Below are 14,098 nucleotides of genomic sequence, written 5' to 3'. Positions count from 1 at the left end.
TACTATTGAGGGACAGCAACAGCCAAGGCATAGCCAGGGCTCACAATAAGCCACCAGCCATGTCAGAACTGCAACCTTTGAGTCTTGAAGTGGCCGGTCTCTACCAAAGCTCCAGAATCGCTCCTTGTTAGAAAACAGCTGATATTTCCCTATGTAAACAGAAGTGACTAAGCAGGTGTCCTCTGCTGTTTTTAGACACAACTGGTTTTCAAACTGGCTTGGTATTCTAGGAAGGTATTGCATACAGGTAGGTCTTAACTGTATGCAGAATCTTAGTAATAGATTTAGTTGCAGAATTTCAGTTATTGTTATCAACCTGGGGCATACACTGAGTGTACAAAACATTATGAACACTTGCGCTTTCCATGACATGGACTGACCAAGTGAAAGCTATGATCCCTTATCGATAGATTTTGTTGAATCCACTTCAATCAGTGTAGATGAAGGGGAGGATGCAGGTTGAAGAAGGATTTTTAAGCCTTGAGACAACAAAAAGATGCCCCATCCCTCCTGCTAATTGGGTTACTTTTGCACTTTTTGTTGTCGGAGTGTAGGAAATGCTGTAATTCGAGAGGAGTCCATGTGTTCTGAAAGATGAGACGTTGAGGATTATAATAAATACCGATTTGATGTCCTACAAGCAGCCACACACCCATGAGTACAAATGTGCGCTTCACATTTCCGTAATTGAAAACTCATATCATTTACAGTATCAACGTTTGACTCCATTCTATGCGCACCAAAATGACAATCTGTCTGAAGTGCCTTGTGAAAGCCTAACACTAAGTTCGTATTTTATAACTTAGCTAGTCACGTTGGCAATAGGACAAACTTTCAAATGATGCCCACCTGACCCAGATTGTGATTTATAATAGTACATTTTTGCATTGTGTAAACAACAACCGTAATTGTGTGATGGTGGGGATGCAGGGCTGTGTTCCAAAGGAAAAAAGCTACACGTGTGCTTGCTTCAGTTTAACGACAAAGCTAGGAGAGCTCAACAAAGCACCATATATTTGAAGACTCTTCTTTGTCATAAATGTGTGTTGAAATGACTTAGGAACTGTGCACAGTTTGGAGAGGTGTGTTTGTGACCACTTGGAGACACCAGTTAGACCTCTCACTCAAACCCTTGTCATCTTTTTTTTTATTTTGTTGCACCTACCCCAAAATTGCCATGAATCTTGTTATGTTACTGAATGTGTCCAGGGTATACATTTCTGGGAAATGTACAGTAAATGTGAAATGCACATGAAATCAACGGTTTAGTGTTTGGATTCAGTCTTGTGCCAGATGAACTGTTTTGTTCTCACCTTCGGCCTGATCATTTCCCCATGAACTCCAAAGGGTTCTCTTTAATTTGCTACCATGGTTATGCATATGCTTTTTATAATTCTTCTGTTAGAATCATTTCAAATTGCCCCTATCCATATAGGTCAATTTCTACATGTGTAAAGGGTTAAAGACATATTCTGGAACTTTGGCGACTAAGTATTTTTTTAAACCTCCTGCTTTGGGCTGGAGGTTTAAAATCTATGAGCAGAATTACTTTCTTACCTTAATTAGCCACTAAATCCCTAGTTTGAAAGTGACTGTTTTTCTGTACGCTGTGGTGTGCCATTTTCCCCAACATGAGCCAGCCCCCTAGCAATTTGAGTTCTAGCCAATGAGCTTCAGCCTCTCGCCATTTGAGTGACAGCTATCAAGATGCACACACAGCAGAACGGGAGAGGGCACAATGACCTGGTGCACATATGTGACGCGTGTGCAATTTTAGGGGACCACTTTTGCCTACCTTCAGAACTACTGGCTAAATCAAATCAAATGTATTTATATAGCCCTTCTTACATCAGCTGATATCACAAAGTGCTGTACAGAAACCCAGCCTAAAACCCCAAACAGCAAGCAATGCAGGTGTAGAAGAACGGTGGCTAGGAAAAACTCCCTAGAAAGGCCAAAACCTAGAGAGGAACCAGGCTATGAGGGGTGGCCAGTCCTCTTCTGGCTGTGCCGGGTGGAGATTATAACAGCACATGGGCTAGATGTTCAAATGTTCATAAATGACCAGCATTGTCAAATAATAATAATCATAGTAGTTGTCGAGGGTGCAACAAGTCAGTAACACAAGAGTAAGTGTCAGTTGGCTTTTTCATAGCCGATTTTTGAGAGTATCTCTACCGCTCCTGCTGTCTCTAGAGAGTTGAAAACAGCAGGTCTGGGACAGGTAGCACGTCCGGTGAATAGGTCAGGGTTCCAGCAGGTCTGGGACAACAGGTCTGGGACAGGTAGCACGTCCGGTGAACAGGTCAGGGTTCCATAGCTGCTGGCAGAACAGTTGGAACTGGAGCAGCAGCACGGCCAGGTGAACTGGGGACAGCAATGAGTCATCAAGCCAGGTAGTCCTGAGGCATGGTCCTAGGGCTCAGGTCCTCCGAGAGAGAGAAAGAAAAAGAGAGAATTAGAGAGAGCATATTTAAATTCACACAGGACACCGGAAAAGACAAAAGAAATACTCCAGATGTGACAGACTGACCCTAGCCCCCCGACACATAAACTACTGCAGCATAAATACTGGGGCTGAGACAGGAGGGGTCAGGAGACACTGTGGCCCCATCCGATGAAACCCCCGGACAGGGCCAAACAGGTAGGATATAACCCCACCCACTTTGCCAAAGCACAGCCTCCACACCACTGGAGGGATATCTCTAACCACCAACATACCATCCCGGGACAAGGCCAAGTATAGCCCACAAAGATCTCCGCCACGGCACAGCCCAAGGGGGGGCGCCAACCCAGACAGGAAGACCACGTCAGTGACTCAACCCACTCAAGTGATGCACCCCTCCCAGGGACGGCATGGAAGAACACCAGTAAGCCAGTGACTCAGCCCCTGTAATAGGGGTAGGGGCAGAGAATCCCAGTGGAAAGAGGGGAAACCGGCCAGGCAGAGACAAAAGTACCAGAGAACCTCTTTAATGATTTGACTCAATGGCTGTCTGATCATAACAGATAAATCATGATAAACATCCATAATAATCACTGTAATTTAAAGTAAGACAGGTAAAATCACCACTTCGGTAATTCTCAGTTCAGAAAACAGGCCGATGGATGTGATTCAGAGAATAGATTTTGGTTCTGCCAAACTAAGCCTAAATACTGAGTAAAGTCACCCTCACTCACAATCAGCTGAATCTGGCAGGAATCTCTTCCTCTGACCTCCGTCATGTGTTTTGCTGCTGTTCTCCTCCGGTGCTTTTTCCCCACTTGTTGTCGGAATGTTTATACTGTTGTAGATCTTACCCACAATGCCCTGCAGTGCGGCTCACACCACTTTGTTTTGTTTAACATGCACAGACATCTCTGTTGCTATAACATTTCTAAGGGCCCTTTTACGGCACTGCCAGCTTCAGTTATGTGAAGGTGGTTGCTGTGCCAAACATCTTGGCCTGCCAGAGACATTTAGTGAACAATGGCAAGGACCTGTAAATTGTGAAACTCTAAATGCCCAGAGGTACTAAGGCCTTAGATTTTATTTATATTAATTTGTCATTTTTAACTGAACAAGACATTGTGATTAAGACCTGTCATTTCCTGTCCTGTGTTGGTGCATAGTGTAATGAACAGGTTGGCAGACCGGAACAAGATGACTTGTCTCATGTTTTGTTCTGACTTGTGCATCAATCAGCCTGATCAGTCATTCACTGCCTTCTCCCTGTCATCTGTGTTTCAGATGATGCCTTCATCAACCCCCAGCTGGCCAAGATATTTGAGCGTGTGAGACAGAGTGCAGACTTCATGCCCATCAAGCAGATGACGGTAATGTCTCACCTTAAATAACCTACTCTTAAGTCCCCTCGTCACTAGCCCTGTAGCCCCTGGCTATAAAGGGGAGTACTAGGGGAAAAAATGTAACAAGCTGCTCTTTGAGTCATGAGTCAGTCAGTCAGTCAGTCATGACAAGACAATGAAAGTGAATAACAGATACCTATTAGTCTTCTAATAAGGTACCATCATTGAAGGCTATAGCCCATTGCAGTGATACGCTGTTGAGGGAGCTGCCATTAGGTATGTGTCCCTTTCCCTGTGTAGAAGTCCATCAACAACGACCTGGGCCCTAACTGGAGGGACAAGCTGGATTCGTTTGAGGAGCGGCCGTTTGCTGCGGCCTCCATCGGACAGGTCCACCTGGCTAAGATGAAGGACGGCAGGGAGGTGGCCATGAAGATCCAGGTGAGATGGAGACCTGGGAGTCATTCAGGAGGATGCTGTATTTTACACCAATATATTTCTATATCTGAACATACTGTAATGTTGCACCCTCCTGAACAAACCTCTCAAACCTTACATCACAGTATAGGCATTTCATATCCTCTGTTTTTACTTTAAAGGCCTCATCTGCTGCATTGACGTAATAGTCCGAAGTGTAGAAATGACCGATGTTGAATGAGAGAACAAATATCAGCAGCATTAGCTCCACAATCTGATTTGTTTTTCTGCTGTTCTCATGGCTCCATTTAAGGCAATGCTCGTCTTTCCTTGAAAAGATAAAACATGACCTTTGAATCACATGGGAGTGTGTTGTGTGTCAACTCTGTATTGTTTATCTCAAAATACTTTAGAGTAAGCTCTGTTGTCTGTTCTCATAAACAATAGAGATGTATCTCCAAAATTGTATATAGATGTGGCTCTTAGTGCTTTTCAGAAGTTTAAATTCCTGTCTCATTAGCATTTCAAATCAGATTGTATTTGTCACATGCGCCGAATACAACAGGTGTAGACCTTACAGTGAAATGCTTACTTACAAGCCCTTAACCAACAATGCTTTAAGAAGTTAACCTCTCTGGGACATGTGGGACGCTAGCCGCGGTACACACTATCAACAAGCATGCTCCTTAATCCAACCACAGTGTCCGATTTCAAAAAGGCTTTACAGCGAAAGCATAAGATTAGATTATGTTTGGACAGCGCCTAAACAAGAAAAACCACACAGCCATTTTCCAAGCAAGGAGAGGCGTCACAAAAAACAGAAATACAGCTAAAATTAATCACTAACCTTTGATGATCTTCATCAGATGACACTCAATGTTACAAAATACATGCATGTTTTGTTCGATAAAGTTCATATTTATATCCATAAACCCCATTTTACATTGGCGCGTGATGTTCTGAAAATGTATTCCTTCCAAAACTTACGGTGAATGAGCACATCAATTTACAAAAATACTCATCATAAACATTGATAAAATTTACAACAGTTATTGAAAGAATTATAGATACACTTCTCCTTAATGCAACCGCTGTGTCAGATTTTGAAATAGCTTTACGGCAAAAGCACATTTTTCAATATTCTGAGTACAGAGCTCAGCCATCAAAGCAAGCTATACAGTTACCAGCCAAGTTCTGGAGTCAACTAAACTCAGAATTAGTATTATAAATCTTCACTTACTTTTGCTGATCTTCGTCGGAATGCACTCCCAGGACTCCCACTTCCACAAGAAATGTTAGTTTTGTTCGATAAACTCCATATTTATGTCCAAATACTTCCGTTTTGTTCTCTTGTTCAGATCGAGCGAGCGCAAAACCAGAGACGAAAAGTCAAATAGTTCCATTACCGTTCGTAGAAACATGTCAAATGATGTTTACAATCAATCCTTAGGGTCTTTTTAACATAAATCTTCGATAATATTCCAACCAGACAATAGCGGATTCATTACAGAGGAAAAAGAAGGAAGGGCACACCTACGTGCTCGCGCAGTAAACAACTCACTGGTCCCAGGCTTGAGTCAGCTCCTATTCTCTGCCCAGTAACAGTAGAAGCATAAAACAAGGTTCTAAAAACTGTTGACATCTAGTGGAAGCCTTAGGAAGTGCAAAATGACCCCACAGACACTAGTTTGAGTAGGGATTAGATAGAAAAACTACTTGCCACTTCCTGGTTGGATTTTTTCTCAGGTTTTTGCCTGCCATATGAGTTCTGTTATACTCATAGACATCATTCAAACAGTTTTAGAAACTTCAGAGTGTTTTCTATCCAAATCTACTAATAATATGCATATCCTACCTTGGGAACGTTATTCATCTGAATTTCTGAATACTGCTCCCTGTCACCAAGAAGTTATTAAGAAAAAAATATAAAATAAAAGTAACAAATAATTAAACGGCAGCAGTAAGTTAACAAGCGAGGCTATGTACAGGGGGTACCGGTACAGAGTCAATGTGCTGGGGCACCGGGTAATTGAGGTAATATGTATATGTAGGTAAAGTTAAAGTGACTATGCATAGATTATAAACGGGGAGTAGCAGCAGCGTAAAAGAGGGGTCTGGGTGGCCCTTTCATTAGCTGTTCAGGAGTCTTATGGCTTGGGGGTAGAAGCTGTTAAGAAGCCTTTTGGACCTCGACTTGGTGCTCCGGTACTGCTTGCCGTGCGGTAGCAGAGAGGACAGTCTATGACTAGGGTGGCTGGAGTCTTTGACAATTTTTAGGGCCTTCCTCTGACATCGCCTGATATAGAGGTCCTGGATGGCAGGAAACTTGGCCCCAGTGATGTACTGGGCCGTACACACTACCCTCTGTAGTGCCTTGCGGTCGGAGTCCTAGCAGTTGCCAAACCAGGTGGTAATGCAACCAGTCAGGATGGTGCAGCTGTAGAACCTTTTGAGGATCTGAGAACCCATGCCAAATCTTTTCAGTCTCCTGAGGGGGAATAGGCTTTGTCGTGCCCTCTTCACGACTGTCTTGGTGTGCTTGGACCATGTTGGTGATGTGGACACCAAGGAACTTGAAGCTCTCAACCTTTTCCACTACAGCCCTGTCGATGAGAATGGGGGCGTGCTCAGTCCTCCTTTTCCTGTAGTCCACAATTATCTCCTTTTTCTTGATCACGTTGAGAGGTTGTTGTCCTGGAGCCACACGACCAGGTCTTTGACCTTCCTGTAGGTTCTCTCATCGTTGTGTCATCGGCAAACTTGATGATGGTGTTGGAGTTTGCCTGGCCTTGCAGTCATGAGTGAACAGGGAGTACAGGAGGGGACTGAGCACGCACCCCTGAGGGGCCCCCGTGTTGTGGATCAGCATGGCAGATATGTTATTCCCTACCCTTACCACCTGGGGGTGGCCTGTCAGGAAGTCCAGCATCCAGCTGCAGAAGGTGTTTAGTCCCAGGGTCCTTAGCTTAGTGATGAGCTTTGAGGGCACTATGGTGTCCCTTTATCATGGCAGTGTTTTCACATCGGAGCTTGTCGTCAGGGCTGGTTTTTGGTGTCAGGGAGTCAAACTGGTAAACATGGTTGTTTTGTCATGCTGTTTCTCCTGCTCTGTTTGTCCCATGCAGTACCCCGGAGTGGCTAAAAGCATCGACAGTGACATCAACAACCTGATGACTCTCCTCACCATGAGCAACGCACTGCCTGAAGGTGACGATCCCTGAACGGATTTCAGATTTGTTTTGTAGAATTAGATTTTTTATTTTATGTTTTTTATTTGTAGCATGATGTAGTGATCATAGCGTAAATCACACATGCAGCACAACATAACGTGGGGAATATACTGCCCCCCTCCCTGTAAGCACACACTCTGATCCTGTTCACACACACACGGGGCTCTATTTTAACAACCCTAATGCAATGGTAAATATAAGAGCAGGCAGTAGCGCTATAGGTTTGGAGTGTGTCAGAAATATTTTTTCTATTTTTACAACCAGAATTATGGGCTCAGTAGCTGGCTGTGGCGCGAAATTGCTGGGTTTTGATGAATAGACAAGTTGAAGGCATGTTGAGTCTTGACCCTCTTCACTGGCCAATCAGAACGTGCTCCATTGATAAATATGTGATTGGTTCAAGTTGTGTATTTACGGTCTTTTATGTATTATGTTGTCACCTGCTACAATTCGAATGTTAGTCCGTAATAGCCTAGTTTGTTAAATAGCCTACAGAAACAAAATCTATGCCTATCCCATATTTGCTAAATATGCATGGCTTAAATATGGATATACAGTACCAGTCAAAAATTTGGACACACCTACTCATTCTAGGGTTTTTCTTTATTTGTATTATTTTCTACATTGTAGAGTAATGGTGAAGACATCAAAACTATTAAATAACCCATATGGAATCATGTAGTAACCAAAAAAGTATTAAACAAATTCAAATATATTTTTATATTTGAGATTCTTCAAAGTAGCCACTCTTTGCCTTGATGACAGCTTTGCACACTTGGTATTCTCTCAACCATCTTCATCTGGAAAGCTTTTCCAACAGTCCTGAAGGAGTTCCTACCATTGCTGAGCACTAAGCAAGATAAAATTCACTAAAGATAAGACCTAAAAAGACAGTTAATAATTTGAATAAAATTTGACTAAAACAAAACAACTTGTTTTAAATAGGCTATGTCTAAATACAGTTACCATAATTGCTCCCCGTGGGCATATTAGGCCTAAGACAATGTAGACTAAAGAGGGTTTAACGCTCGTCCAAACTTTTCACAGGAGCTGTAAAATGTCCAATATATATATATAGTGGTCTCGTGTGGCTCAGTTGGTAGAGCATGGTGTTTGCAACGCCAGGGTTGTGGGTTCGATTCCCACGGGGGACCAGTACGGAGAAAAGATGTATGAAATGTATGCATTCACTACTGTAAGTCGCTCTGGATAAGAGCGTCTGCTAAATTACTAAAATGTAAAATGTAAATGTAGCTATAGTCTACCATCGCCGTTGATATGGCCGGTAGTGACTTAGCCACGTGAAAGGTAAACAAAAAAAACAGGCAAATATAGTCTACAAGCTGATTCAGCACCACAGGCAGCGATCGGAATTCCCGCGATTTGACTGTTTGGTCCGAGATGCATAACATTTTTTTAAAGATAAGGAAAAACTATATGCAGTCTGTTTTAAACATTGGTGATGTACATACGACTACTGTGTGCACACATCTGCTGGCAAAATCAATTCCATAACCAATTGTATTTCCGCTAAGACCAGCTTTCGGTCCTTCTTCAATATTTGTAGTTGCGCTGACTGAAATTGGCATTTTGGCGCACGTTTTATTTCCACACCTCCACCTCAGCGCAAACAAGCTGATGTTAGACAGGTAAATTGTCGAACCTGGCTTAAGGGGTGGAAAATGCCAGTGCACCAGTTTTTACATGACAATTTCTAACTAACGTGCGTTTGACAGTTACCGCATGCCAAAAATAAAGCCCACGCTGTCGTCGATAGCAGAGAGTCACCCAGCAGATAATCGATGATGGTGTCCAATACCCATCAGTCTGGGCCTCCACTGTACTCTGGGAATGATCCGAGCACACATCCCTCTAGGCCTCAGTCAACCATAATCCATATGTTTCTCTATATCTCTCTCGCTCTTTCTCCCTCTGTTAACATCTTGTGCAGGTCTCTTCCCTGAGCATCTGATTGAGGTGATGAGCAGAGAGCTGGCACTGGAATGTGATTACATAAGAGAGGCCAAATGTGCCAAGAAATTCCAGTGAGTGATCAAAACAGCCAGATGAGCTTTCTCTTAAAGACCACCTCCCCGTAACTACTTTCATCATCTAATCGTCACTGCAAGTTCCAGAAATGAAGGGGGGGAAGATTGCTTTATCTTTTGGATGTAGCCGAGCAATAGGAATTTGATGACCCAAGCTGTGGCTTTTTAGTGACCACTTAGTAAATCCATAAATCCCAAGGGGGACAAGGTAAATGAATCTCTTAAACACAGTGCCTTTTCCAGATCGTGGTGGGAGGACAACACAACATATCATATGACTCCAGATCAGGAAATGTACTGTAGCCGGTAGGGTCTACAAATAGCCACTCCAGCCCTCTGGGGAGTGTTGGTTTGATGACTTTGATATAAAAGTGCATCATTCATCTACAGCCAGCATTTAAATATAGCCGATCTGGACATAATACAAGGAGACAACAAGCACCCCCTCTCCTCATGCCCCCTGTCCCCGCTCCATCCCCAGGTTTGTTGGCAGGCAGGCAGGGTGAGTGTGAGATAAGATTTATGTCTAGATAGAAGGCTCCTGTTACATACAGTACGCACCAGCTGTGGATGACATGCTTTTTCACCTTGACCATGGCCGGTGACACTCTCCCTTCTATACATGTTCATACAGTATTAAACAGTGATTTGTACAGCTGGAGTGTAGACAGGATTATTTGAGGGATTGTGGAGATGAGTTGTTGTAGAGGTCACTCACTGATACATCTGTGGAGTTTGAAGAGAAGATCATACCTTGTTATTATAAATTCATACAGTAACGTAATGCCTTTTGAAAACACTGGAAATACCCTGTGAATTGTCATGACATAAATAATGTACATATACTCCCATTTAGTCCTAAGAGCTGAGTTTTCAAAGCTGTGTGTTGTGTTGTTCCTGCGTCTGACGATGGTTATGTGATTGGTACAGGGAGCTGCTGAAAGACCACCCATTCTTCTATGTACCAGATGTAATAGATGAGCTGAGCAGCCACGCCGTCCTCACCACAGAGCTGGTCCCAGGCTTCCCTCTGGACCAGGCTGAACAACTCTCCCAGGAGCTCAAGAACGAGGTCACTGTATGCCGCAACTGTGTTCATTAACAAAGGCCACCATTATGTGTTTACTTATTGTACATTGTGTACTTGTGGATTTTGATGTGTGCTTTCTGCTTGCCAAGCTTGTTTTGATGTGTAAGACAAACGCCACTACAACAAACTCATTTCTGTCACCTCACCCGCCAAAACACCTGCTACAGTGTATTACTGCCCCTTGGTGGTGAAATTGCAGACTGAAAAATGTGTGTTCTTAAAGTATCTTTCTTTCTCTCTGCCTCTTTCTCGCTATGTGTGTGTCAGATCTGTGAGAATATCCTGAAACTTTGTTTAAGGGAGCTGTTTGAGTTCAGATACATGCAGACTGACCCCAACTGGTCCAACTTCTTCTACGACCCACAGACACACAGGGTGAGTCTGCCTTTTAACTCTTGTTAACGACTTCATCATTAGAGTCCTCTAACTAATGTTGAGGACCCTCCTAAAGGATCTCTGTTTAAATGGGTCTTGTCTTGGTGTCTTCTGTAGAGCCTGCCAAGCCTATGCAGTAACCACCTCCAGTAGCATGATGATGTTGTTGAATGCTTAGATTGACTAAACATTACTTTTGTTCCATCCATAGGTTGCATTGTTGGATTTCGGCGCCACGAGAGGATTTAGTGAGGACTTCACTGACATCTACATTGAGGTAAGGTATTAGGCTTTATCCCACAACAAAACATAGCCGATCAAAAATGATTTCTTCGACGTGTGTGACATTTCATTGTTTTAACCAGCTCATCAAGTCAGCAGCAGAGGGAGACAGAGAGGGGGTTCGGAAGAGATCAGTAGACATGAAGTTCCTCACAGGTTATGAGTCAAAGGTGAGTCAATTCATTCGTAATCGACAATGCCACATACTAGTTTATTTAGTCATAGACATTGAATTGAGAAGGCTCTCCATTACTCCATGGCATAAACTGAGTAGTGAATACCCATAACTTAATTACAATGGCTCCCCCTGAACCCACTAAAACACACACATACACATACAGGTTATTACTCTCTCTGAGTATGTTCTGTCCGTCCCCTCCCTCAGTCCATGGTGAACGCCCATGTGGACGCGGTGATGATCCTGGGCGAGGCCTTTGCCTCTATGGAGCCCTTTAACTTCGGAGCCCAGAGCACCACAGAGCGCATCCACAACCTGATCCCTGTGATGCTGAAGCAGCGCCTCACCCCGCCCCCCGAAGAGACCTACTCTCTCCACCGCAAGATGGGCGGCTCCTTCCTCATCTGCTCCCGCCTCGACGCCAAGCTCGGCTGCAAGAACATGTTCCAGGAGGCCTATAACAACTACTGGAGGGGCCGCCCCAACTGACCAAGCCAGTGACGGACACCACAGAGGGCCAATCGCATGGCTACAGCATCAGGGTTACAGAGGGTGTGGACTATAAGGGGAGGGATGTTGACCCTAGCCAGACTTTCTCTGCTGTTCATTTAATGTATATGAATGGCACTTTTTTTGCCCGTCTCCCCCGAACCAGAATGTGTGTGTATATTCACTACCGGTCCAAAGTTTTAGAACACCTACTCATTCAAGGGATTATCTTTTATTTTTACTATTTTCTACTTTGTAGAATAATAGTGAAGACATCAAAACTAGGAAATAATACATATGGAATCATGTAGAACCAAAAAACAAATAAAATATATTTTATGTTTTAATTTCTTCAAAGTAGCCACTCTTTGCCTTGATGACAGCTTTGCACACACTTGGCATTCTCTCAACCAGCTTCACCTGGAATTGTTTTCCAACAGTCTTAAAGGAGTTCCCACATATGCTGAGCACTTGTTGGCTGCTTTTCCTTCACTCTGCGGTCCGACTCATCCCAAACCATCTCAATTGGGTTGAGGTCGGGTGATTGTGGAAGCCAGGTCATCTGATGCACTCCATTACTCTCCTTCTTGGTCAAATAGCCCTTACACAGCCTGGAGGTGTGTTTTGGGTCATTGTCCTGTTAAAAAACAAATGATACTCCCACTAAGCGCAAATCAGATGGGATGGCGTATCGCTGCAGAATGCTATGGTAGCAATCTTGGTTAAGTGTGCCTTGAATTATAAATAAATCAGTAAGTGTCTCCAACAAAGCACCCCCACACCATCACAACTCCTCTGCCTTGCTTCACAGTGGGAACCACACATGCGGAGATCATCCGTTCACCTACTCTGCATCTCACAAAGACACGGCAGTTAGAACCAAAAATCTCAAATCTGGACTCATCAGACCAAAGGACAGATTTCCACCGGTCTAATGTTCATTGCTCGTGTTTCTTGTCCCAAGCAAGTCTCTTCTTCTTATTGGTGTCCTTTAGTAGTGATTTCTTTGCAGCAATTTCACCATGAAGGTCTGATTCACACAGTCTCTTCTGAACAGTTGATGTTGAGATGTGTCTGTTACTTGAACTCTGTGAAGCATTTATTTGGGCTGCAATTTCTGAGGCTGGTAACTCTAATAAACTTATCCTCTGCAGCAGAGGTAACTCTGGGTCTTCCATTCCTGTGGCGGTCCTCATGAGAGCCAGTTTCATCATAGCGCTTGACGGTTTTTGCAACTGCATTTGAAGAAACTTTCAAAGTTCTTGAAATTTTCCGGATTGACTGACCTTCATTTCTTAAAGTAATGATGGCCTGTTGTTTCTATTTGCTTATTGGAGCTGTTTTTGCCATAATATGGACTTGGTCTTCTACCAAATCTTCTGTATACCTTGTCACAATGAAATTCCACAATTTAACTTTTAACAAGACACACCTGTTAATTGAAATGCATTCCAGGTGACTACCTCATTAAGCTGGTTGAGAGAATGCAACGCTGTCATCAAGACAAAGAGTGGCTACTTTGAAGAATCTAAAACATAAAATATATTTTTATTAGTTTTATGGGTACTACATGATTCCGTATGTGTTATTTCATAGTTTTGATGTCTTCACTATTATTCTACAATGTAGAAACTAGTAAAAATAAAGAAAAACCCTTGAATGAGTAGGTGTGTCCAAACTTTTGACTGGTACTGTATATATTTTTGTGTGTGTTATTCGGAGTATATTAACTATGGCTGTCCAGTTAACATATTCACAAGACGTATCAGATGGTTGATTGTCCTAGGTTGAGTTAACTGGGATAAATGCCATGATGTGTGTCTGAGAAAGAGTTGTAAAGCTATTGTGAAATCAAGACAGTTGGTTTCTTGTGACGTAGGGATATGATACTGTCTAATGGGCATAAAACCAGTGGTGATGACAGGAGTTAAATATATTGAAGAACAGTGATATACTGTTAATGACCTATATTTTCCAGCATGTGGCAGTAGTTCTAGTGTCCTATGAGGATAAATTCAAAACAAATGCTCATGTGATTCATACCAAAGTGTAAAAGGATGTTTTTCAAGTTTTTATTCACACTTATGCATACTGCACATGTTAACAGGTTGCAGACCAATTCCTGTTGAGGGAGAAGATTTGAGGACAGCTCCTGTTAAGCCTGTCCCTATAAACACATTACATTTGGGACACATGAAAT

At 43.0% G+C, this 14,098-nt stretch overlaps 1 protein-coding gene across 4 annotated transcripts in view; it reads left to right on the top strand.

Annotated features, from left to right (window-relative positions):
- coq8aa (coenzyme Q8A, genome duplicate a) overlaps positions 1-12,136 on the top strand; it is a 41,343-nt gene extending 29,207 nt beyond the window's left edge. For 3 of the 4 annotated variants that reach the window (XM_029751004.1, XM_029750986.1, XM_029750976.1), the window contains exons 7-15: positions 3,731-3,816; positions 4,090-4,230; positions 7,332-7,413; positions 9,388-9,481; positions 10,415-10,556; positions 10,842-10,949; positions 11,161-11,226; positions 11,315-11,401; positions 11,617-12,135. In XM_029751004.1, coding sequence (XP_029606864.1) covers positions 3,731-3,816; positions 4,090-4,230; positions 7,332-7,413; positions 9,388-9,481; positions 10,415-10,556; positions 10,842-10,949; positions 11,161-11,226; positions 11,315-11,401; positions 11,617-11,898 — 1,088 coding nt within the window. In that variant the 3' untranslated portion in view covers positions 11,899-12,135. Of the gene's footprint in view, positions 1-3,730; positions 3,817-4,089; positions 4,231-7,331; positions 7,414-9,387; positions 9,482-10,414; positions 10,557-10,841; positions 10,950-11,160; positions 11,227-11,314; positions 11,402-11,616 lie in introns of all 4 variants that reach the window. The other variant, XM_029750995.1, reaches the window with a different exon arrangement.
- The last annotated feature ends 1,962 nt before the right edge of the window (positions 12,137-14,098 follow it).

The sequence above is a fragment of the Salmo trutta genome, chromosome 1 (genome assembly GCF_901001165.1).
Source record: "Salmo trutta chromosome 1, fSalTru1.1, whole genome shotgun sequence".
NCBI lineage: Eukaryota > Metazoa > Chordata > Actinopteri > Salmoniformes > Salmonidae > Salmo > Salmo trutta.
The sequence above is the reverse complement of the archived record's forward strand: the minus strand, read 5'-3'. Positions and strand labels throughout refer to the sequence as shown.